The sequence below is a fragment of the Thamnophis sirtalis genome, unplaced genomic scaffold, assembly GCF_051295495.1.
Source record: "Thamnophis sirtalis isolate CommonGarterSnake01/CBP01778 unplaced genomic scaffold, rThaSir2_p1.2 scaffold_6, whole genome shotgun sequence".
Classification (NCBI taxonomy): domain Eukaryota; kingdom Metazoa; phylum Chordata; class Lepidosauria; order Squamata; family Natricidae; genus Thamnophis; species Thamnophis sirtalis.
In genome coordinates, this window is record NW_028261386.1 from 81,176,356 (window position 1) to 81,202,165 (window position 25,810).

At 38.5% G+C, this 25,810-nt stretch overlaps 1 protein-coding gene across 3 annotated transcripts in view; it reads left to right on the forward strand.

Moving 5' to 3' along the window:
• SYNE1 (spectrin repeat containing nuclear envelope protein 1) overlaps nt 1-25,810 on the forward strand; it is a 373,011-nt gene that overhangs the window by 193,037 nt on the left and 154,164 nt on the right. For all 3 annotated transcript variants that reach the window (XM_087718281.1, XM_087718279.1, XM_087718280.1), the window contains exons 67-80: nt 1,196-1,366; nt 2,478-2,804; nt 3,659-3,811; nt 4,156-4,323; nt 5,521-5,697; nt 6,239-6,385; nt 10,016-10,141; nt 10,804-10,980; nt 12,615-12,880; nt 18,692-20,852; nt 22,222-22,559; nt 23,602-23,746; nt 24,478-24,696; nt 25,409-25,671. In XM_087718281.1, the coding sequence (XP_087574407.1) occupies nt 1,196-1,366; nt 2,478-2,804; nt 3,659-3,811; nt 4,156-4,323; nt 5,521-5,697; nt 6,239-6,385; nt 10,016-10,141; nt 10,804-10,980; nt 12,615-12,880; nt 18,692-20,852; nt 22,222-22,559; nt 23,602-23,746; nt 24,478-24,696; nt 25,409-25,671 (4,838 nt within the window). The remainder of the gene's footprint in view (nt 1-1,195; nt 1,367-2,477; nt 2,805-3,658; nt 3,812-4,155; nt 4,324-5,520; nt 5,698-6,238; nt 6,386-10,015; nt 10,142-10,803; nt 10,981-12,614; nt 12,881-18,691; nt 20,853-22,221; nt 22,560-23,601; nt 23,747-24,477; nt 24,697-25,408; nt 25,672-25,810) is intronic.

A 25,810-nucleotide genomic window follows, 5' to 3' on the forward strand; every position in this document is an offset into this window, starting at 1 on the left:
GGAAAGTTAGACTAAAATTAGTTTCAGTCATTTATATTACGCTGTACTGCTCTCAATCTGCCTCTATAATTTTCATCTATTTTATAACTGATTGTCTAAGGTAAGAGCTCTAACTCTTTTTATATAAAAAGTGATAATTCAGGAAATAAAGGTAGTCCTCAACTTACAACAGTTGATTTAGTAGCTGTTCAAAGATACAGTGACACTGAAAAAAGTGACATGGCTGTTTTTTCCACTTACAATTGTTGCAGCATCCCTGTGGTCATGTGATCAAAATTCAGATGCTTGACAACTGACTTGTTTTTATGATGGTTACAATGTCCTGAGGTCATGTGATCACCTTTTGCGACTTCCTTAGAAGCAAAATCAATAGGAAAGACATTTCCACTTAACAACTAGTCTACTAATTTAACTATTGCAGTGATTTAGTTAACAACTGTGGCAAGAAAGATCATAAAATGGGGCACAATTCACTTAACAACTATCTTGCTTAGCGAAGAACGTTGGGCTCAATTATGGTTGTAAGTCAAGGATTACCTATAGAAATGGTGATTAAAAAGTAACCAATGTTTTCTGAAGAGGTCAAACTAATTCTTATAGCATCTGTGAGTTCATTGTTGCAATTTTTTCAACATATAGTTAAGACTTAAAATGTAACTGCATATGAAAGAGTTTTCTCAGGTGCATTGGTAACTCTACCTTTGTACAGTTTCCTGGCGCTATTCCTTGTAATCCAGACACTGAGAATAGATTTCTCAGCAAAGAAATACTACTTGCATACATATTATACTGTATGATCACAGAACATACAATGGAAGCACATGCAAATCTTGCATCCTTGGTCATCTGCCTACGTCAGACGAAGAGATGTGCAATATTGGGACACAACAATGTTTTGTTAGAGGTGGTATCAAAGTTCAATTAGCCTTCCAGCATGTGAGGCATTTTTACAGAAACATTGAAGGGGTGTTGAATTGTCAGCATAAACAAGGCATAATTTTGCCTTCTAAGATAGATGGTCTGTGTGAACTAAGACAGCCAGTGTTTATGTTTACATATTCCATAAGATTTGTCTAGTTTGTGTTAAGAAAGATTTATTAGCAGCAGTTGATTTCCCAACTATTTTGTGGGTTTAATAGAGTGTGAGTATCAAGAAATGGATGAATAATAAGTCTCACTTCTCATCTGCTTGCAGGAACAAATGAAATTCCTAGAAGAAGAAATTCGAAGTTTGGAAGAATCTGAACTAGCTTTCAGTGCTTACAAAGACTGGTCTGAAGCTATCCTTAGACAATTCAGAAATGTGGTGACAAAATGTGATGTAGTGGAGAGAACATTAATGGAGAAAAAAATGCAGAAACTTGAGGTAAACTCAATTGCAATTTGTCACTCCATATCTAATATAACCATACATGACATTAATGTTTATATCATAAATGTAGCACTACAGAGATGTAGAAATCTATTAACAGTAGATTTCAAACTACCTACATTAGAAAATTACTTTTGCACTGATTTATAGAAATACTGGATTTATAGAAATATTTTAGAGAATGAAATACAATTAAGAATGAGATTTGGACCTTGCTATTTTGCTGTGAAATAGCAACAATACCTGGAGTGAGAGAGAGAGAGAGAACTGAAATAGTGAGGCAGATTGTTTAACACTGCTTTTTATTCAAAGAAATGTTAACAAAACTGATGAATTACTGTGATATAGCAAGAATTCTAAGATACTATTTGAAAGATGCTCTGTTTCAGTAACATAATGTTTTAGAATTTGAAATACTGATAATAGATGATATGGCATTTTCCTGAAAGCTTGTATATCTTTCCATAATTTTCAGTTTAGCCTTTTTAAAATGCTAAATAAGCATTTATGTGCAATAATTAAATTACTATAGAAGTACTGATGTGTAAAATGCTAGTTAAATTTTATTTATTTTTATTTATTAAATTTATATGCCATGTAACCTCAAAATATTCTGTTTTTCCATGATAATATATATAGAAGCACATATAGGGACATAATTGGAATTATATTAATAATATGTAAGAAGGATATATTGAAAGCTACAGAAAAAAATAGATACACATGATGATGTCTTGTTACTATATCACTTCTACTCACATACAAATATTAATTAAGAGCTGCCAACTCTGTGGCTAAATACAAGTAGAGTTAAATATTGTCCACTTTAAGCCAACTATAATCTTGTTGGCTTAAATTGCTTTACATTATTTAATTTAATGTAATTATTTTCTGATTTTGACAAAATGTTATAATTTACATATTCCTGGTTGATTGCTCATGCCTCAGAGAGAATTTGAAGTGCTCTGTGCATGATCAGAAATCCTGTTTGAATTCAGGATAAATCAAAATATGATCAAGTGAACCAATTTCCAGCAATAGAATATCTTTGAATTTGCACAAATGGTTTATTTTAATTTTAAATATTGTGCTTTTTTGTTCATAGGATCTCATGAGTGACATGGACATTGGTCACAGTTTGCTCAAATCCGCCCGTGAGAAGGGAGAAAGAGCTATTAAGTACATTGAGGAAAATGAAGCTGAACAACTAAAGAAACAAATCAGTGATTATGTAGAACAACTTGATGAAATGACTTGCTCTATCAGAAAAGAAAGTACAACCATAGAGAAATGTCTCCACTTAACAAAGGAATTCTTAGATAAATACAAAATACAGACACAGTGGCTAACAGATTATCAAATCATACTGCACAATACAGTGGATCCCAAAATGGAATTATATGAGAAGAAGGCACAGTTATCAAAATACAAGGTAAAGATAATGTTGTGCCTTACAAAATGAAATGATTCTTCAATTAGAAACTTAATTCTTGGTAGATATTTTCAGATATCCAGTTTGACAATCTAAATTTTACTGATGCTTTCTTATTAAATACCCATTCTTAAACATAATATTATCAATATAATCATTACAAAATTTCAGTGGTCTTCCTAAGCTGCAGTCATGCAATGTGATCCAACAAACACTTTCCAGTGTCCCTGTATTTCTAATGCTGGTTAGTGAGATTCTTTTTCCTGACTAATCTTCACATTGTGAATGTTAAACTCTTGTCCTAATAGCAATAGCAATTACACCTATATAGCGCTTGACAGTGCTTAAAAGCATTTTCTAAGCAGCTGACAGAGTCAGCATATTGCCCCCAACAATCTGAGTTCCCATTTTACCAACCTCAGAAGGACGGAAGGCTGAGTCAACCTTGAGCCAGTCAGGATTGAGGGAATCGAACTCCTGGCAATGTGAACAGAGTTAGCCTGCAGTACTGCATTATAACCACTGGGCCACCACGACTTTTTTTTTTGTAACTCTAAAAAGTGGAAATTTATCAAGTTTTTCTCTTTGTTTACATTTCAAAAGATCTCTAGTGTACAAATGCCACCGAATAGACTTTTTAAAAATATATATAATGGGAAAATACAAGATTCCTTCGATCATCTTCGTGTTAATATGGATAAAGTTCTGAAAGGAGTAAACTTCAAATGAGTTTATTTGTTTAATATGATATATATTTTGCTTTCTCTCCCATAAAGAGAATGTGATTTTCCATCTATATTAATTTTTGTACATTGTATTTTTTAAAAACATGTTTAACTGGATTTTAATTTTAGACAGTGCAGCAGACCATACTATCCCACGAACCTTTAATCAAATCTGTTGTGGAAAAAGGAGAAAGCCTTCTTGAATTGATCTGTGACACTAATGTAGCTAAGAATATTCAAAAACTTCAGAATGAATACCAGGAGCTCTGCAACACAGCAAAGGTATTTTTAACCAGATATACAATATTAATACTTTTTATTAAAATAATATGTTTGTAATGTGGATTGTCTACATTAATCTAACTATATTTCATTTATGAGAAGAGAGTTCTGTTTTCTGAGAGTAATTTTTGAACCACTTAAAATCCAGTTGAACCTGATCTTGTGCTGAGAAATGAGTCAACATCATATAAAATATCTTATTTAAGGTAGAAGTTTACAAATGAAATAAAAAAGTATTGTCATACTGATGACTAAGAAAACTGGCAGTTGAACTTTTCAGAATGAAGATCTGCGACTATTCTCATTTGAAACAACTGAAAAGTATCTGATTTCTGTTAATGCAGATGCAAGTTGCAAGCTTGGAGGAGAAAGTGAAACAACATGAAGACTATAATAGTGTCTTACAGGAAGTGGAAAAGTGGTTATTGCAGATGTCCAGCAGGCTGATTACCCCTGAACTCATGGAGAACAGTGATCTAGAAGTGATAACACAACAATTAGCCAGTCACAAGGTAGCTCTATATAATCAACAACACTCTAGTAGGAGAGATGGTTACTGTAGTTTGTAGTTCAAGTAAACAACTGTTAGTCTTCTAATATTCGTAGCTGTTCTTTGAAAAGTGTTCTCAAAGATTAACAGTTGAAAATAAAATAGAAAATATATCCTATATAAATCATTTTCTATTGTTTTTTTACAAAAAACAAGACAGCAAACATTTAAATAAATCAAATTAAGATTTTGACAATTAGTTATTTTTATTACTGTCTACAGATAGGGAAACAATATACATACATACATACATACATACACATACATACATACAGGTGTACATAGAAACCATATGTATTCACTGTTTCTATACTTAAGAAAAAGACTACCACCTTCCTCAAACATTAGATGATTTTCAGTGAACATTATATGCAGTTTTTGTAATACATAAATAATCCTATATTTTTTGTTGATTAATAATGTAAATTCTTGTATACAGCTTCCTTTGTAGACTATAATCTTATACAGGTTTTTCTCATAAATTACAGAATGTTTCATTTTATTAGATTTTATGTAATGCTAACTACTAAGTTTCCTTGGTAATTAAAAAAAGGATAAAGGTGAATGAAAAGCTGTTTTTTTTAAAAAAAAATACAATATTATAAAATTATAAGCCATAAAAAGCTTATTCATGTATTTTTAAAAAACTTTCAAAAATGAACAAATGAGTTAGGGTTCCTGATAATATTTTTAGAATTATCTGATCAGTACATAAATAACTTCATAAACTAGGAAGATGACACTTAGCAATAGCACTTGGACTTATATACCATTTCACAGTGCTTTACAACCCTCTCTAAGTGGTTTTATAGAGTCAACATATTTCCCCCAATAGTCTGGGTCCTCATTGTAGCGACCTCGGAAGGATGGAAGGCTGAATCAACCTTGAGCTAGTGAGAATCGAACTGCCAAACTGCTACCTATAGCAGAAGTAGCCTGCAATACTGCATTGTAACCACTGCACCACCAATGATTCCTTTAGGTACAAATTCTCTACTCAATGCAGAAATTTAAGTATATCTTTTACAGTCTCTGCTCCAATACTCCTGTAACATATTGTTAAGCATTTTTCCATTAGCATTCAATTGTAATGTATTTTCCTGTCATTTAAGAGCATTCTGATCTACCTGTAATGTAAGACTACATCATAATGTTTTAGGCAACGATGGAAGAAATAGCTGGATTTGAAGATCGCCTGAACATCCTTAAGAGCAAGGGAGACTCTTTAATCAAAGAGTGTGCAGAACATCTCCAAGCAAAATTTAAACAAAATATAGAAACCCAGCTGCAGGGAACGAGAGATAGCTATTCAGCCATCTGTAGCACAACTAAAAAAGTAAGCATCAATCTTTTAATACTTAGTAGGGGATACAGGAACCAAGTGGTGGCAATTAGGTAGAAGCTGGCTCAAAATAAGTAAGATACTGAGATAGTTTATTAACAGTTTCTGAAAAATGAATTTAATAATAATTGGGGGGGGGGGGGGACTTTGAAAATATTTACAAAAGTAGTCCCAAAGTTGCTTTTTGGAAGGACAACTGGACTTCGTTTTTTCTTGAAGACGTTTTGCTTCTCCTCCAAGAAGCTTCTTCAGTCTTCAAGGAAAAACAAAGTCTCAAAGGTGCTTTTGAAAAAGCACCTTTGAGACAACCATGACCTGGATGGCTGAGAATCTTCATAGACATTTACAAAAGTAGAATATTGCAAGACAAACTGAGGAATAATGTATAGGAAATATACATTTTATATTAATTAGTGTTAATAAATATTCAATGATTTCTACAGTCCAGACTATATTTTTGGCCAAGGGCCCATTTTCAGTTAGTAAGATCATTAAAATTAAAGGAATTCTTACTTCTTCTTATTATTTCTTGTAGGTGTATCAAAGTTTGGAGCATGAACTCCAGAAACATGTTAACCATCAGGATACTTTTCAGCAATGCCAAGCTTGGCTCTGTACAGTTTGTCCAGAGTTAAAGGCCAATCCTCATCGACCTTCTAGTTCAGCAGATGCCATTAAGCAGGTATCAGCAGTCTAAATGGAAATATTCCTCTCCTCTGTACTTCTTTCTACTCCCCTCCACTCTCCCCTCCTCTCCTCTTCATTATCTACTCTAACCTTCAGTCCTGTAATTTTCCAATATCTCCTAGCCAAGAAATTAAGTTTGACCTTAATTTTTTTTTCAACAGCCAACACTACTTATTTGAGCTGTAGGTTCATTTTAAAGAGTTTTTTAAATATCAGCAAGGGCACAGGGAGTATATTCCAGAGATTGATAAACTCATTAGAAGTGTCAACTCTGCTTTCCTGGGAGGCAGGGATGACGTCGCAATGGTACGGCGTGCAATCTTGGAGCTCCAGGATCGCCATCGCTACCTCTGCTGCTGGACTGTCCTTTTGGACCTAAACCATCCCTTAGAGATGATGATAGAGAAGGGCACATCCGGCTGATCCCAGGAACATTGCAAAGTCCCCGGTAGATCCAGGAGAAGCCCTTTTTTCCAGCCACAGAGAAGCAGCCATTAAAACTGCTGAAAGTTGGGACATCTCCAGAATGGAAGGAAAGAGGGAGAGAAAGTGTGTCTGATTGGTGAGATAAATGTTATTATTAGAGAAGAGAATACCCAAACAGATCAAAAGTAAAATTAAAATTGAAGACAGAAGAGGTTAAGCTGCGAGATTAAGCCTGAGTCAAACTTAGCTGTATTATTTTTTCTTTTTAATCCTTTTATTGATGGAATTTTTACAAATGCTTCTTATTTTTTAAATTGGATGGTTTTTTTCCTCCTTCTAATTTTCTTTTTTTAATACTTATTGTTTAAGACTTTCTTTCTTTTTCAACATTCTATTGCATTTCCTTTTTAAGAATTTTTCTTTTTTTCTTTAAGTTTGGAATATAAAGAGAAAAGTAAAAGTAGATGAAAAGAAGTAACATTGCCACTTGGAGGCTTGGAAACATTGTTTTTCTTTTCTTTCTTTGAGCATTTGATCTACATTTCAAGGTCTCTGTGCTTGTTTATTGAAAATGATAGCAGGATGAGCACATATTGTTTATACAGGTGTTCCTCCTGGGTACTATCAGTAGCTGGATTGGAATGAAAAGAAAGCTTTGATTTGAAAGAAAGAAGATTGCAGTGAACTTGTTTGGAACTTAATAAAAAAGCCTTGGATTCTATATAGTGGCAGTGTTTACTATCTGGAGGAAAAGATCAATATAGATGATGTCGCAGCACGAAAAAGAAAAGGAAGTGACATTGCAGATGATTATGCAAGAAATACAAAAAATACAAGTAAGAACAGAGAGCATTGAAAAGAGAATTGAAATATTGAACAAAGAACAGGAAAAATAGATGAAAAAATTGACAATATTTACCAAACGATGATGAAATGCGAGGACAGATTTCAAAAAATAGAAGAAAAAAATGAACAAAGAGACAAGAAAATTGGAGATATTGACAGAAAATTGAGCATGGTTGAAAAAGACAACAGTGGAATATTGGAATGGGAAAACGACAGATCAGAATTTTATCTCAGATTCCAGAATATAGAAGAAGAAAAGAGAGAAAATTTGGCAGAAGTAATAAAAGAAATTCTAGCAGAAGCATCGGTGATAACCAAAGGGAAGTTGATGGAAGGAACAGGCGAGGGGTTCCGAGTCTTTACAAGATATGCTGTGAAAAACAAGTTGCGAAGAGAAGTGCACATAAGATCTACCAAGAAAGCAATTAGAACACAAATTCTACAAATGGCAAATGATATAAGATTGCATTACTATTGGATGGATACAGGATGATGTAATGAAATGCTATAATAAAAATTAATTTAAATTAAGTTAAACTTAGAATATTATGCATAAAATGAAGTAATAATAGTTATAGTCTAATAAATGATTAATAATGATAACAGTGTGTGTGTGTGTGTGTGTGTGTGTGTATAGATTTTCACTGGTACAGGTATGCAGGTTTTGGTGTATTGGTGTCTTTTCCCTTCCCACTCATCATCTTCAGGCTGGTGTCTTCGGCCTCGTGCCTGTGCGAGCGGGACCTCATCGAAACGTCGCCAAGATACTCTCAATCTTACATGGGAAAAGACCCAAATACGTCAAGACCTGCATATATATCTATATATATTAGGTAGATAATATGAAATTTTGTATAAATTGTAAGTGAGGATTATGGAGAGGATGCACAAAAGTTTTGTAACCAAAGATAAACAATTTTATACAGAATACAATATAAAGATGTAATATTACTGGATGGTTTTAGGATGATGTAATGAAATGCCATAATGTAAATTTATTCTAAATTTAGAATATTTCACATAAAAGGAATAATAGTTATAGTCAAGTAAATGTTTAATAATGATAATAATTGTATACATATATATTAGATTGATAATATGAGATTCTATATAAATTGTAAGTGAAGACTATGGTAAGGAAGTATAAAAGTTTTGTAACCAATCAACACACTGTATATAACTGGAGGATGGTTTTTATGTTTTATGTTTGTTTAAAAATAAAAAAAAAGAAGTGTCAACTCTGCTTTCCCAAAAGACAATCTTAGGTCAACTGTATATGAACCTCCTTGAACAAACTCAATGAATAGGATAAACATATGATATCATCTCAGCCATTGTGCATTACTCTCTCACTCTTACTGTATATTATAGGGGCCCCAGATTCTTAACAAATGTTAAGCATGTCCTTTGGTCATCGAAAACCTCTTCATTCCTGCCCTAGTGATCTGAAAACAATCGCTAAGCAAAACAAGCTCACTTGTTTATGGCATTTGTTAAATTGATTATGTTATAACTAATAAATGTGATAAAGACATACAAACAGAGAGAAATGTCCATGATAACTTAATGCTTATTTTACTAGCTACTTTTAATATGAGATCATTTTTCCAAAATGATATTTTTGGCTATTTACCAAACTTCAATCTTTAAAATATGATGCTTATAAATTTAACATGGAATAGATCCATGAAACTTAATGGCATTTCTATTGCCATTAATAATTGTTCTAAGTTTACTCTGCGGATATAAAAGTGACATTTTTCTTTTAGCAAAACAGACTTCAAAAGATAATATTTCAGATTACAATGCTATGAAGACTGGGCTTTATTAAGACCTACAGAAAGAAACCATACAGTGGATTGCTGTGTTCAGATGGAAAATAGTGTGTTTAGACAGTCAGACTGTTGTTTTTAATTCTGCAGTAAAAAGCAAAATTGTCCTTTTTCTTCAGTGAAGCCAATAAATGATTCAAACCTCAGTTGGGTAATCCATCAAAAGATACATTACACAGAGAGAGAGGGAGAGGGAGGGGGGAGAGGGAGGGGGGAAAGGAGAGAGATAGATATCTGTTGAAGTCAAAGTTACTTTTAATTAAAAAGCTAAATGTAATCTGAACTATTCATATTTTTAATGTTGTGCACAATGCAGATACATAATCAATACAGAGTCCCTGGGTTACTTTATTAATATTTACATAAATAAATGAGTCATTTATATTAATACCATGAGCAGTTTATTATTTTGCACTATTTTTTTAAAGTAGCAATGTTGCTATGTTTTATAACTTTCAAAGCATTTTCAGGGGAAATTGAAAATCTATGTTTTGTTGATAAACTTTTCTTACTCTTTTTAGGTTAAACATTTTAGAGCCCTGCAAGAGCAGGCAAACACCTATCTGGATCTATTATGCTCCATTGATGATTTATCAGACAGCACAATAAAAAATGCAGCAACAGATATTCAAGTAACAAAGCAAACGGTATGGGATAAACTATAACAGCTGTTTGTAATTCTTCTTAGACATGTAATTATGTTTTTTACAGGTTCATATTAGGTAATATTGGTTTGAAGAGTTGACTACTGTACTTCAATTAACAAAGGAGATTGTATGGGATAAATGGTAGCAGCTGTTCTCTCCTTCTTCTTAGACATGTGATTATCTTACTTTCTCACTAATTAAGTAATAAAGAAACAGTCATGCTTGCAGTGGTTGTTTCCTTCAGAATGAAAGATAATAAAGAAAGAGGAAAGAATATAACTCGGGACAGAATTCAAAGATATTCATGTGTTATGTTTTAATTCTTTTAGAAAATCTGTTGTTTCCTGACAATGAGCTTCATCTGACTTATTAAGGATGCTACATTAATTCACATTTTTTTTTCAGATTGAATCTGTATTGATGTTTAACTGTTATTAAGGATGGTTACAACTGTTTTGTATAGAATTCGTGTGCATAGAACTCATATAACATGAGCATTAGAGACTTATGCATGCTCTGTTTATCTTCCACTCATATAGGTTGTCTCCCCACCCCCTTCTAATGTAAATCTCCTGACCTACATAAATGGATAGTGTACCTCTAAGACAGCTCTGAATTAATTACATTAAAATATTTCCATTATTCCTCCCTGTATTTTCCAGATTGAAGATAGGATAATGAACTCCCAGTATCTTGCTCAGGGCTGGGAAGAAATAAAGCAAATGAAAGAAGAACTTTGGATTTATTTCCAGGATGCAGAACAGCAGCTACAGAATATGAAGAGACGGGGGGCAGAGCTGGAATTAAATATTGCTCATAATATGGTTTTACAGGTGAAGGTAAGGAGAATCTCTTATTTTATTAACAAGAAATACATAATTAATAGCTTACTTATGAGATTGCCTGGCCTCTTTGTGACAATAGAAAATTAACCAGCAGTAACATTTTTAAAGCTCACCTGAAAAAGACCACTTGCTTTAATGAACTGCAGCAAAATTGCTGCACTTCAGAAACCGAGACACTTTTCTTACAATTCATTTGAAACATGCACCTTTCTGTTCTATATTATTTATTTTGAACAAATGGAGGCACTTGGAAAGAATAGGAACAGGAATAGCATTTTATCATTTAGGTTATATTATTTTTAGAAGTGACAGAATTGAAAAGCATTTTTTAAAATTATGTAACTGAATTTGTTTCCCTAAAATCCAATATAATCCGTAAAATAAGAGATTCTCGAGTTAAAATAAAAAAGATGCAAGAAAATAAAATTTCAGGAAATAAATTATAAAATCAAGTACCTAAAATTCCAAGTGCATTATGTTGCAATTACAGTTACTCATCCAAAAAATTCTGAAAATGGAATATATACAACAGTATAGTCCAGCATTAAGATATTGAATTAGTAGGAAGAACGATCAAATGATCACATGGAACCTATTCAAGGAAGAAAAACTATTTACAGCAAGCTGAAGGGTTCAGCATTATTGCTAAAGAGATTTAGTATTTGGGAATCTATTTAACTAAACGAATATATAATTAAAGAATATGTGTAAAAATAACTACTTCCAGACCTGGAATATATTTCTAAAATACTTCTCAAGTATGACATTAAGACAGGGCATGGCAAACTTTTTCTGTACTATAAAACAGTGACCCCAAACCTTTCCAGCTCTGCAGAGAACCAGCGGTGGCAATGAGGGTGGGGAGAGGGGATTGTTCTGCACAAGTGGCAGGTGCACATGCACATGAGCAACTCCATTTGCACAAGTGGTGGGCATGCTTGCTCACCCCTTGCATGGCCCAATGAGCCTCACCCTGGAACTGGGCCATAGCCTGGAGGTTGGGGATCCCTGCTGTAAAGGGCTAGATCCAACCCTTCCTTCAACTCTACAGTTGTATCTGGCAAGTTTGCAGTCCAAGGAGTGTGGCAGCCCTTGGGCAGTGTCAACCAGCAGCAAGGAGGCCATTGATAGACTGCTGCCATTACCCAAGTTACTCCAGTCCTCAGCCCCTTTCCTTGACCTTGAGCTCAGCTGAAGCTTGGGCATGGGGATGACCTGCTCATCTACCCACTCACTCTTAGTTCTCAGGCAATACAAAAACAGGTGGTGGAACAGATTTGGTCTACAAGCTATAGTTTGATAGTTTCTGGACTATGATAGAGATGAGTCAAATGCTGATGGAAGGATCAGTTGTCTTAAATGGCATTGGGTTTCCTGCTTGAACAGGAATTGGACTAGAAGACTTCCAAGATCCCTTCCAACTCTATTATTCTGTTATTTTAAAAGTCTTACCATTTTGCTGCCAAAGGAGTCAGCAAAACAAAAAATATTATAATCTCTTGAAAGGGATAAATGAATTTGCCTTAATTCATGGCTTTGTCATAGAATCTGAAACATAATTCAGTAACCCTTTTTAAATGTTAACAGAATTCTTTCTTGCTATTTTTTTTGTATCTCCTAATATTAAGGACTTCAGCCAGCAGTTGCAGTCTAAACAGACAGTTTTGACTGCAGTGACTGAAAAAGTGAGCAAATTGACAGAAGGGCAGGAGTCACCAGAACACAAGGAAGTAGGGCGCTTGAGCAACTATTGGCTTGATCTTTGCCTTCAAACCAGCAACGTGCTCTTACGTAGAAAAGAAGATTTTCAGAGAACAACAGAATATCATGATTGTTTAAATGTGGTAGAAACGTTTTTAGAAAACTTTACACAGGAATGGGATCACTTGGCAAGGTAAGGATGGTCTCCTTGCCTTATTTTTGACAGATGAAATCAAGTTGAACTACGGCTGTGCTTTGTTACTTGATCAGCATTAAGAATTACTAGGAATTCGTATTTTTCCTTTTAACTTCTATCTCAGCACGTTTTATTATACTGTTCCGGTACAGTGCTCCGGAGGGTCCACCTGCCCGCGCTCCTTACCTGTATTTGAGCTGTTTGGGCCTTCCGCGCATGCGCACAGAGCGTACAGTGCCTGCGCGACACTCCACCGAGCAGCTGGAGCATTGCGGAGGCATTGCAGAGCATCGCGGGCAGTAGATACACATGTGCGCGCAGCGAGCGTGTGCACACAGCAAGTGTGTGCATGTGGTGGATGCCCAGCCCCATTGCACCATACCGGTTGCACCGGGATCCAGAACCCACCACTGCACCAGTGGTAGGAAAACCTGGCAATCACTCTCCTTAACTGAGATGGGGCTGGCAAGGTTAGTTTTGACCATCTCACAAGGGCATAGCTCCTTTGTAATAGCTCCTTTACAACAGATTCCCAGAGCTGGGAGGTAGCAGAACCAGGGAAGTTGTCAGCCTGGTGAGATAGTCAAGATAAGAATCATAGTCAAAAGTACTAGCTCTATATTTATTGTAAAGTCACATGAACAGAATCTGGCAAGTTTGAAAGTACATCTCTCCCCTCTTCCTCTTGCCTTTACAGTCCAAGTAACTAGAGGTGGTCCCTTCTGAGATGTATGTGATCCTTCGATTAGTTCTACAGGTTCTATTGCCTATTACTGTGATGGTGAACCTATGGCACATGTGCCACAGGTGGCACGCAGAGCCATTTGTCCGGGCACGCGAGGTGCTGCCCTTTCAGGTGGCCAGCACACATGCACGTGCTGGCCAGCTGACTTCGGGCTTCTTTGAGGCCATTTTTCACCCTCTGGAGCCTTCAGGGAAGCTCCGGAGGGCCTCCGGGGAGGGGCTGTTTTCACTCTCCCCAGACTCCTATAAAGCCTCTGGTACATGGGGAGGGCTAAAAAAGTACACCAAAAATGGGGGGAACGCTGGTCATGTGAGCGTGCACATAGCATTATGGATGTGCAATGACTGTGCATGACCCCCCTGCGCTCCCCCCACTTTTGGCACGCGAGCCACAAAAGGTTTGCCATCACTGGACTACTATGTGACCATTGACTAGTCTGAGACTCTCCCTTCCTTTCCCCTTCCTCCCTTTCCCAAGGTCATTTTCATATTCCATTACAGAAGCTGAGCCTTTGCCTACCATATCTATAATTCTATGGACCACATAATCCATGAGACTAAAGATCTGGTGGCATTTAAGAAGCCGGCTATAGTCTTTCTGACTCCTCTTCCAGACTGGGGATCAGCTATCAGGGCTAGAAGAGGGATAAGAGAAATCAGAGAGTTATCTCTAGACCTGCAGTCCTACAAACTGATTCTCATGGCTTTCTTTCTCGCATTTCATCATGTAGCTTATCACCAACCTGAACAGTTTTTATTTAGTTTGATCCACCCTTCTAGCAGGCAAATATTATGGAAGAATATCTGGATTGTTCTACTGACCAAATCCAGAGTGACCCAATGTGCCTTGGTTGATTAAGATTGGGATGAAGGCAACAGACAAGGATGCAGGGAAAATGCATGGGTGTGCCCACTTTTTAACTCCTATTATTATTGTAATTTTTTGTGTTTTTAAACTGTTAGTGGGGAGTGATTGGTTGTGTGACTGTGTATGTCTGAGTAGGCTGGGACTTCAACCGGGTACCCCCTGCACTGAGTGCTCTGCAGAAGTGTCAGGGGGGCCTGGGCTTAATCCCAGCCTCAGGATGTCTGATTCGAAGGGCCTGCCGGAGAATGCGGGGGCTATGAGGGTGGGTGGAGGGACCATGGACACGGGAGTGGGCCGGAGCATTACGGTCTTAACAGGGAGGGGCAGATATGGTGGGTACTTTAGGGCTAGCCATTACCAGGGAAGGAGGGTTCCCTACGTCACAGAGATCCCTCCTTCCGGCCCTTCTAGTCCCACTCCAAGGCCAGATGGCGTGAGTAATCAGGGCCCTGGTCTCAGGCTGTTGTCGCTAAATGCCAGGTCTGTGGTTCACAAGGCTCCTCTCATCCGGGACCTAATTTTAGATGAGAGGGCAGACCTGGCATGTATCACTGAAACCTGGCTGGGCCCGGAGGGAGTCCCCCTCACTGAGATGTGCCCAGAGGGTTTTCAGGTGCTTCATCAGCCGCGACCCCAGAGAAGGGGTGGGGGTGTGGCTATTGTTATCCGAGAGTCTCTAGTTCCTCGTAGGATCCCTGCTCCGGAGCTTGTCGGGTGTGAGTCCTTGCTGGTGAAGTTGGACTTCGAGGGTCAAGTGGGCCTGTTGTTAACGTACCTGCCTCCCAACAGCGTTGCAACAGCCCTCCCCTCGCTCCTCGAGTCAGTAGCCGAGCTGGCAATTGAGTTCCCCAGGCTTATGGTGCTGGGGGACTTTAATTTGCCTTCACTCGGCGAGCACTCTGATGGAGCGCAGGAGTTCATGGCTTCCATGACATCCATGGGCTTGACCCAAGTAATCCGAGGCCCGACTCACTCGGCGGGTCACACGCTCAACCTCATATTCCTCTCGGAGCAGTGGAGCTGTGATCTTGGTTTGAGGGGTAGTGAGATCTTGCCCCTGTCATGGTCGGACCACTACCTACTGAGGCTTGACTTTTGGAGGCCAACCCCCCACTGTAGGGAGGAGGAACCGATTAGGTGGTTCCACCCCAGGCGCCTTATGGACCCTTCGGGCTTTCAGACGGCGCCGGGGGGGTTCCTGATACTCTCGCCCACAGTCCGGCGGAGACCCTGGTTGCTGCTTGGAACTCAGCAGCATCAGAGGCTCTCAACCGGATTGCGCCTTTACGGCCGATCCGAGGCAGTGGATCCAGGAGGGCTCCTTGGTTCACTGAGGAACTCCGGGAGATGAAGCGCCAAAAGAGACGCCTAGAGCATCGCTGGAGATCCAGTAAGTCCAAGTCAGACCGAGAACTATTAAAATCCTGCATCAGAGCCTACCTCCGGGCAATACGGACGTCAAAAAGAACTCACATTGCCGCTCTGATAGCTTCCGCTGAGTCACGCCCAGCCGCCTTGTTTAGGATAACCCGTTCCCTCCTGAATAGGAGGGATACGAGCAATCCTTTGCAAGGTAGAGCTGAGGGATACGTCCAATTTCTCACGGATAAAGTTGCTCGGCTTCGGACGGACCTGGACTCCAATTGCGCAGAGCCAGCCGAGGCACCAGGGGAGAATCTGGAGCGACATCTCTGGATTGATTTTCAACTCGTTACTCCTGAGGAAGTGGACAAGGCCATGGGAGCTGTGAGTGCCTCCACTTGTGCGCTGGACCCGTGTCCCTCCTGGCTGGTTGCGAACAGCAGGGAGATGACACGGGGCTGGATCCAGGCGATAGTTGTCACCTCCCTTCGGGAGGGGTTCTTTCCCCCCGCATTAAAGGCGGCGGTGGTGAGACCCCTCCTGAAGAAGCCATCTTTGGATCCAGTCATCTTAAACAACTATCGTCCAGTCTCCAACCTCCCCTTCGCGGGGAAGGTTGTCGAGAAAGTGGTGGCCTCTCAACTCCGGTGGTCCTTGGATGAAACCTATTATCTAGACTCCTTCCAGTCTGGATTCAGGCCTGGCTACAGCACAGAAACTGCTTTGGTCGCACTGACCGATGATCTCTGGAGAGCCATGGACGGGAGTCATGCCTCCGTCCTAGTGCTCCTTGACCTCTCAGCGACCTTTGATACCATCGACCATGGTATCCTTCTGCAACGATTATGTGAGGTGGGGGTGGGAGGCACCGTTCTTCGGTGGTTCTCCTCTTACCTCTCGGATAGGTCGCAGTCGGTGTTAGTTGGAGGGCAGAGATCGACCCCTAGGCCCCTGAAGTATGGGGTGCTGCAGGGTTCGGTCCTGTCCCCCCCCTGTTCAACATCTACATGAAGCCGCTGGGTGAGATCATTCGACGGCACGGGATAAAATACCACCAGTATGCGGACGATACACAGTCATATCTGTCCGCCCCGTGCCAACTCAGTGAAGCGGTTGACGTGATGTGTCAGTGCCTGGAGGATGGGGGTTAACAAGCTTGCACTCAATCCGGACAAGACCGAGTGGCTGGTGTGTTTCCCTCCCAACAATTGGCCAAGTATTCCATCTCTCAGGCTGGGGGGGTCAAACTGTATGCCCCTCAGACAGGGTTCGCAATTTGGGAGTCCTCCTGGACCCACAGCTGACTTTAGAACACCATTTGTCGGCTGTGACCAGGGGGGCATTTGCCCAAGTTCGCCTGGTGCGTCAATTGCGTCCCTACCTGAACCGGGAGGCCCTCGCATCAGTCACTTGTGCCCTTGTGACCTCAAGACTGGACTACTGCAATGCACTCTACATGGGGCAGCCCTTGAAGAGCATTCGGAGACTTCAGCTTGTCCAGAATGCAGCCGCGCAAGCGATTGTGGGTGCACCCCGGTACACCCACGTCACACCTATCCTCCATGAGCTGCACTGGCTGCCTATTGGTCTTCGGATACGCTTCAAGGTGCTAGTCGTCACTTATAAAGCCCTTCATGGTATTGGACCTGGGTACTTTAGGGCTAGCCATTACCGAGGTGGTGCAGTGGTTAGGGTGCAGTACTGCAGGCCACTTCAGCTGACTGTTATCTGCAGTTCAGCGCTTCTAATCTCACCGGCTCAAGGTTGACTCAGCCTTCCATCCTTCCGAGGTGGGTGAAATGAGGACCCAGACTGTGGGGGCGATATGCTGACTCTGTAAACCGCTTAGAGAGGGCTGAAAGCCCTATGAAGCGGTATATAAGTCTAACTGCTATTGCTATTGCTATTGCTACTTGAGAGACCGTCTGCTGCCAATTACCTCCAATAGACCTATTAGATCCCACAGATTAGGCCTCCTCCGAATTCCATCTACTGGCCAATGCCGATTGGCTACCACCCGGAGGAGGGCCTTCTCTGTGGCTGCTCCGGCCCTCTGGAACGAGCTCCCCGTGGAGATTCGGACCCTCACCATCCTTCAGGCTTTCCGCAAAGCCCTTAAAACCTGGTTGTTCCGACAGGCCTGGGGCTGACGAGTTCCCCGCCCCCGCTCGAATTGTGTGGTTGTTGAGTGTTTTTTAAATTGTTGTAGTTGTTTGTCCATTGTTGTTTTTCCTCCTGTTTGTATTCCCCCCCCCCCTTACTTTGGTTTGTGAGCCGCCCTGAGTCCCTCTGGGAATAGGGCGGCATAGAAATGCAATAAATCAAATCAAATCAATCAAATTAGTTAGTATATGTTCATTCGGTAGCTATGGACAAATAGGAAAAGGACCTATGCCAATCTCCAGAATTCCTTTTATTTATTACATGGACCTCTAACTTTTTTGCACTTTCTGTACACAGATCTATATTTAAAAATAAACTTTGAAGTCCGTTGTTGTAGAGTTTCAGGTGAATAGAGGCAAGAAGACAAAATAAAAGATGTTTCTCCTTCCAACAATAGCTGAGCTGCTGAGTGTAAAGGCTCATTGGAATGAATTTCATTAATAAATTAACTTGTTTCTTCCTTTTCCAACTCTAAGGTGAACACTTGATGCTATAATGGTGAAATTATATGTGAGTTTAATATTATGAACTCTGCAGGTATATGTTGTAAGTCAAAACATACACACACATAGTACTTTGCAATAAGAATCATGTATAAGATGAAAAAGTTTTCTCTAAAACTTTCTCTGTAATACAAATATTTACTATGCACTGTTGTATTTGCTTAACAGATCTGATGCTGAGAGTACAGCTACACATCTTGAGGCTTTGAAAAAGTTGTCAGTGACTCTGCAGGACAAACGGCTTGCTCTTGAAAACTTAAAGGAACAGAGGCAAAAAGTGACTGAACATCTAAATTTGGATGATAGGGAACTAGTCAAAGAACAGTCAGGATACTTTGAGCAGTGCTGGATCCAGCTGGAGGACCAAGTCAAGAGGAAAATACAACTGTCGGTCACCACATTACAAGAGTTGAGTGTTGTGCAAGCCAAGCTTCAAGAATTAATGGAGTGGGCAGAAGAGCAGCAACCTAGCATCTCTGAAGCTCTTAAACACAGCCCGCCTCCTGAGCTGGCTCAAAATTTTCTCATGGATCACCTCACTCTTTGTAGTGAGGTAGAATCCAAGCAGCTTATTTTGAAAACATTAATAAAGGATGCTGATAGGGTGAAAACTAATTTAGGGCTTCATGAAAGACAGATGCTCCAAAAAAGTCTATCAGATGCCCAAAATCATGTGGATTTCCTTAGTGATCTGGTTTGGCAGAAAAAAAGGCACTTAAATAAGACATTATCTGACAGGACTCAGTTCTTCCTAGCAGCCCTTCAGGCCATGAATCAAATTAAACAATATGAGAAAAAGGTAATATGCCATGAACATATCTCTCTGCTACCAGAAGATGTGAGTAAACAGATCAGGTCTTGTAAGAGTACACAAGCCAGCCTTAAGGTCTACCAGAGTGAAGTCTCTGGACTGTGGTCTCAGGGCAGGAACCTTATGAAGGAAACAACAGAAGAAGAGAAAAGTGAAGTGTTGGATAAACTACATACACTGCAAAACATGTATGATACTATTTTACAAAAATGTGGCCAGCGATTAATGGATCTGGAAAGACATGTAGTTTCTAGGAAATACTTCAAAGAAGATTTGGATAAAGCATGCCACTGGTTAAAGCAATGTGATATTGTTTCATTCCCAGAAATCAATTTAATGAATAATAACACAGAACTTTATTCTCAATTAGCTAAGTATCAGCAGATTCTTGAAGAGTTTCCTGAATATGAAAATCTTTTGTTGATAGTTCAGAAAGATGGCCAGGAAATTTTACCATCACTTAATGAAATGGATCGATCCTATCTCGAGGAAAAACTCAGTGCCTTGCCTCAACAATTTAATATGATCATTGCTTTGGCTAAAGATAAATTCTGTAAAGTCCAAGAAGCAATTACAGCCCGTAAAGAATATGCATCATTACTTGAACTGACAACAAGGGCACTGTCTGAAGTGGAAGATCAGCTTGTAAATTTGCGTAAAACCCCCTCTACTCTTACAGCTAAAGAAGTTGTGTCACTGATGGAGGATTACAAAAATGTCCTAAGTGAAGTCATAAGCCTTTGCAGTGCCATAGATGAATTAAACCAGAAAAAGGAAGCCTTTCGAAGCACTGGGCAGCCATGGCTACCAGAAGAGATGTTAACGCTTGCTACACTGTATCACAAATTAAAAAGGCAGATAGAACAGAAAGTTAACCAATTGGAAGACATGATGGTGGCTTATCAGGAACATGAAGAAATGTGTAAGCAGCTTGAGATGAAACTAAATTCCATAAAAGAAAAAGAAGCAGAAGTAAATGAAGAAACCCTTCCAGCTGAGGAAAAGCTAAAAATGTATCATTTCCTAGCTGGTAGTCTTCAGGATTCTGGAATCCTTTTGAAACATATTGCTGAACATCTTGAAGGACTTTCGTCCCAGCTTGACCCATCTGTTCATGAAAGAGCTGATCATCAAGTGCGAAATTGGCAGGAAATACTGAAGGTATTGCACACTGCCATTGGGGATAAAGTGGTGGAGTGTGAAAACAGGCTGGTAGAGAGCATAGATTTTCAAACTGAAATCTGTCGCTCTTTGGATTGGCTGGGACACATCAAAGCAGACCTGAATGAACCATTAAACATGGATGTAAAACTGAACAGCATTCAAGAAGAGATTCGCACAGTTCAGATCCAACAGGAAGAAGTACAATCCAGCCTAAGGATAATGAGAGCACTAAGCAATAAAGAAAAGGAGAAATATATGAAAGCCAAAGAACTGGTTCCTGTGGACTTGGAAAACAGCCTTACTGAGCTCTCTGAACGCAACAGTGAAGTCCAGGAAGCGATACAAAAGAGGCAGGTCAGTATGTCCTGCATTCCTATTGTTAATTATTTACCACAACATAATGAAAGTGGAATACAAATCTGTTCAGGCTGCATTTCAGTGATACATACATAGGTGCCAGATCTTCATTATAATCTAAAGCAAAAAAAGATGAAATAAAGATTAAAAATGGCTCAAATTGGTGCTCTCATTCTGCACCTTAAGCCTAGAAAACATAATAACAGAGTTGGAAGGGTCTTCTAATCCAAGCCCCACTCAAGCAGGAAATCCTATTCACATTATTCACATACATGTTTTGAGTAAATCATTGTTACACATAGACAATTTTTTTCATCACAGGAGATAATGTTATCTCTATAGTGAGAAATATGACAACTTCATAAATTGCATTTCTGAAAATTCTTGCCACAAGATTTCTGGGATAACACTTTAATATATTTTTGTTATCCCTGTTTTCACTGTGGAATAAATGTCAATACCAGGCCAATAATTTAATTATAAACTTGTTTCATAGGTTATATGCTCTAGGACAGTGTTGGCAAACCTTTTCAGCACCGAGTGCCAGAAACTGTAAGAGCAGCTGCCCGCTGCACATTCGTGGACTGGGAAGATGATCTTCCGGTTTCCTGGTTGTCCAGTTTCTGGCTCACATGCACACGTGAAGACCAAGCATACCAGAAACCAGAAGATCATCTTTCCGGTGCATGCATCCGCATCGAGTGGCTGTTCTTCCGATATCCAGCACATGCATGCACATTGGCCAGCTGGTCTTTGCGCATGCATGCGCACCAGAAACCAGAGGACCAGGTGAGCTGTATGCATGCGTGCCCTGGAAACTGGAAGATTTCTTGCCAGCATGCTCTTGCACACTGGGCAGCTGCTCTGCTCTTCCAGTTTCCAGTGCTCCTGCATGTGTGAAGACTAGCTGGCCGGTGCACTGGAACCTGGAAGAGCCGAAAGCAATAGCTCACGTGCCCAGAGAGATGGTTCTGCCTGCACTTCTGGCACTCGTAGCATAGGTTCGCCATCACAGCTTTAGGATCACACCTTTATTTAGGACATCATGAAAGCTTTTAATACCTTAAATGAGAAAAGGAAATATGTTTGAATGGCAGTTTCTACTTTGTGGTCTTGGGCATCCATGGACTTTTCCAGGATCTTAAACTTCTTTTGGAATATTAATGGATTTATTTAGTGAATCATAATATTAGATAAACATTCCCTTTATGAAGTCCAGCACAATATCCTGATGTATAGTATTCTGGAATAATTTGTTGATTGTAGAATTCTAGTTTGTGTACCCTTTTGCTGAACCCTGAATTAGGGTTATTGTTGTTATTATTCATATATGTTGTTTGTGTTGTATTATTTTGTTTGTTTTCAGGAAAATTTGAGTAAGTTATACAGTCTTTGCCAAAGATACTACCAAGTTTCCCAGACTGCTAACAACTGGCTTGAAGATGCTCAGGTATTGCTCCAATTTGCACAAAACGGCCTTGATACAGAGAATTCAGAAGAAAACCTAAGAAACCACATAGAATTTTTTAACACTGAAAAACAGTTCCAACTCCATTTGAAAGAAGTGAAGATGCTTGTGTCTGACATGGAGCCATTCATTCAGACCCTCAGAAAAGAAGATCTGGAGGAGAAAGTGAGGGCTTTAGAAGATAAGAGCATAGAAATAGAACAAGAAGAACAATGTCAGAAAGAATTATTACAAAGGTACCTTTTATTCATTCTGTTTCAGCCCTGTGGTTTTTGGTGTACACAGAAGTAACATGTACAAACCTATCTTGATGGAACTTTCACAAACATGGACCTTCACAGATATACATTATACAAGCACATGCCTTCTCTCTCTCTCTCTCTCTCTCTCTCTCTCTCTCTCTCTCTCACACACACACACACACACACACACACACAGCATATATCTGCACAGTACACTGCAATTAGTCTCTAGGAAGAAAGTATGGACACAGAAATGCTTAACACATTATTTTATTAAAAGGAAGAAAATACCGAAACCTCCTATGGCCATTACTGATAAAGTAATTAGTGAGAATTTACAAAACCATGTGATACTGGATCTTCTCTAACTTGGTTCATTGTATAAAATGCTATGTTAAATAAATGATTTAATAAATAATTGCAGTGGGTTGCCTTAAAAATGATACAGTAGAATAAAATGATGTAGTTCAGTTGGGAAAAGGAAGAATGACCCCATGAGCTTCTTTATAAATTATTTCTGGGAGATCTCATACTAGTTGTGTCTTCTTGCAGATTAACCCAGTTTTTGCTCTTGGTTACAAGTACAATATTTAAAAAATATACTTGTTCATAGATAGGCATCCATCTTTATTTTCAATTCTGCCACTCATATCTGAATGCTCAGCCACTGTAATAATAATTGCTTTCTGGCAGCACTTTCTGTTTTGGGACACCATTACAATTTTATCAGAATTGCAAACCTCTCTCTCTATCTCTCTAAGGTAGATTTAAAGTTCATATTTTCCTGCTGGCTAACATAATTTATTAGAATCCTATAATCTCAGTTAGAGACTAAGCATGGCAAAATATCACATTATTTTTTTCCCATCAAATTAAACCATTTAAAGTTTCTGTCTAAACATTGGCCTTTTAGTTTAATGGCAAGAATATTTGTTAGCAATAGTAAGATACTTTATTATTATTTATTTATCTGCAATACATTCTAAGATTATAGTTTGTATAACTTATGACTTTTTATTATATTTAATTTTTCAAGGTGTGTGTCTCAGTGGCAAGATTACCAAATAGCAAGACAGCACATCATTGACTTGATGAATGAGTCTGAAAAGAAATTATCTGAATTTTCTGTAGCTAAAACTTCTTCTCAACTGGGAGCAGAAGAAAAAATAGTATCACATAAGGTAAAAGTTTTAAAAGTCATTTTTTTCCTAGTTAAATCACAAACATTTATGTACTAGGTTTAGGAGTTTGTGGTGTAAAAAAAGGCTATTCTCTAAGAGGTGATTCTTAGCTAAAGATAACAAAAAAACTCAGAACTGATTAAATTTATGATGTAGTTTTCCATTGCATAAATTGCATTTTTCAATATCAGAGTTTTATTTTTAGACAAGTAAAAACATTTCAGTACTGATTTTATTTTAAAGTCAAATAGGCTCTTTCATGACTGCACTGCTCTTTCACCGTTGCAAAAAATATTGTTTCATACTTGCTTGTAATATTTTGAACACTATTCAGTGAAATGACCATTAAATTACTATTTAAGCTGAATAGTTTATAAGATGAGCATTGAATAATACATATATTCAAATATGAATAAACAGAAGCACATTTGCATATCTATATTGATCCACCTACATCTACTCATCTATTTACACATTCAAAAATAGTGGATGCTTCAGTAAAACTTACATCTTGTCTAGTATAAACATATCAGGGCTCTCTCAGGAGCAAGTCAGGAAAATTTCATGAGTTGACACATTACATGTAAATATTATGCCTAATGGAAAGAGGAATTATAATATTTCAGCAAAGGGCATATCTGTTTTTATTCTGCTATAATGCATAAACATTTGCTTGAAATTTTAAAGCTGTCTTGTGAAACAGGAAAGATAATTTCCTTTGTTTTTTTCAGTCTCTAGTCTCTACAGTGAACTCTTTTCATGAGACAATCACTTCATTGGAGGAAAAAGCATCTATGCTGGAGAAAATGGGCAATATATCCAGTAAGGCAACCATAAGTCGATCTATGACCACTGTCTGGCAGCGGTGGACCAGACTTAGAAGCATTGCCCAAGAACAAGAAAGAATTCTGGAAGAATCAGTGCAGAAATGGAATGTATTTGATGATAAGGTATAAGGATCATGTTTATTCATTGTCTGTAAATATTCATAGCAGCCATTAATGCATCATCTATGTACATTGCATTTATAAAGTTAATATTCAAACTGTTTTATTCAGCATTGCCATTTTGCTAACTGCAATCAATACACTCACTATCAGCATTTTTCTGATATTTTATTTTGGTTCTGAGCTCTTGTTATAATGTTTATAACAACAGCAAAGTGGCAGCTGAATCACAGCAGGTAAAAATTTCCACTACTGTGAATGCTAGCATTGTATGGCACAAAAAAGTGTGGGATTTTTCAGTCACAATCCCTTATGGAACCCACAACAACCTCTCTCAGAACCCGAGAGTTCTGTGGAATCTCAGCTACACTGTAATGCCATTAATATATCAAAGGGAAATCTGCTCAGATCCCATCAGATTCTAGCTTTGCTTTAGATTCTTCGTCTTAAAATTAGACTATCCTCTTCAAAGAAAATTAGTGAAGATTTTGGAATCCCATGTGTATTGTAATGGGTATATTCATTGAGGCCAAACTGGCTCAATGACAGTTGGTGCATAATGTGTAGATATTGAATTTGATATTATAGATTATAATGTTACGTGTGTGTGTGTGTGTGTGTGTGTGTGTGTGTGTATGCATGCATGTATGTATGTAGTTATGATGCCTTTAAAAAAATAGATTGGTGTTTTTTTGTTTAAAATTGTTATCTTTAGATGCAAAAAGCAACAGAGACGCTTGATCAGCTGCACGAACGCTTACCAGAGAGCTCGGTAGAAAAAGCTTCAAAGAATGAACTTCTGGATCTTTTAGATTATCACAGTAATTTCATTCTAGAACTCGAACAGCAGCTATCATCCTTGGGTCTCCTCAAGCAGCATTCTTTTAGTTTGCTCCAAGATATAGAAATAACACCTAGTTCCCAGGAACAAATGCCCATCATGCAAGAAATCAAAGCAATGCAAGACCGATGCCATAAGTAAGAAAACATTTTATATTTCTGCATTCTCCTTATAGCTGAACAGGCAGAATAGTGGAACATGCAGCGTTGATGTCATGTTCCATTCTACCATTTGTAATACCCACCCACAAATCTGCTTTAGAATTTTGACAAATTT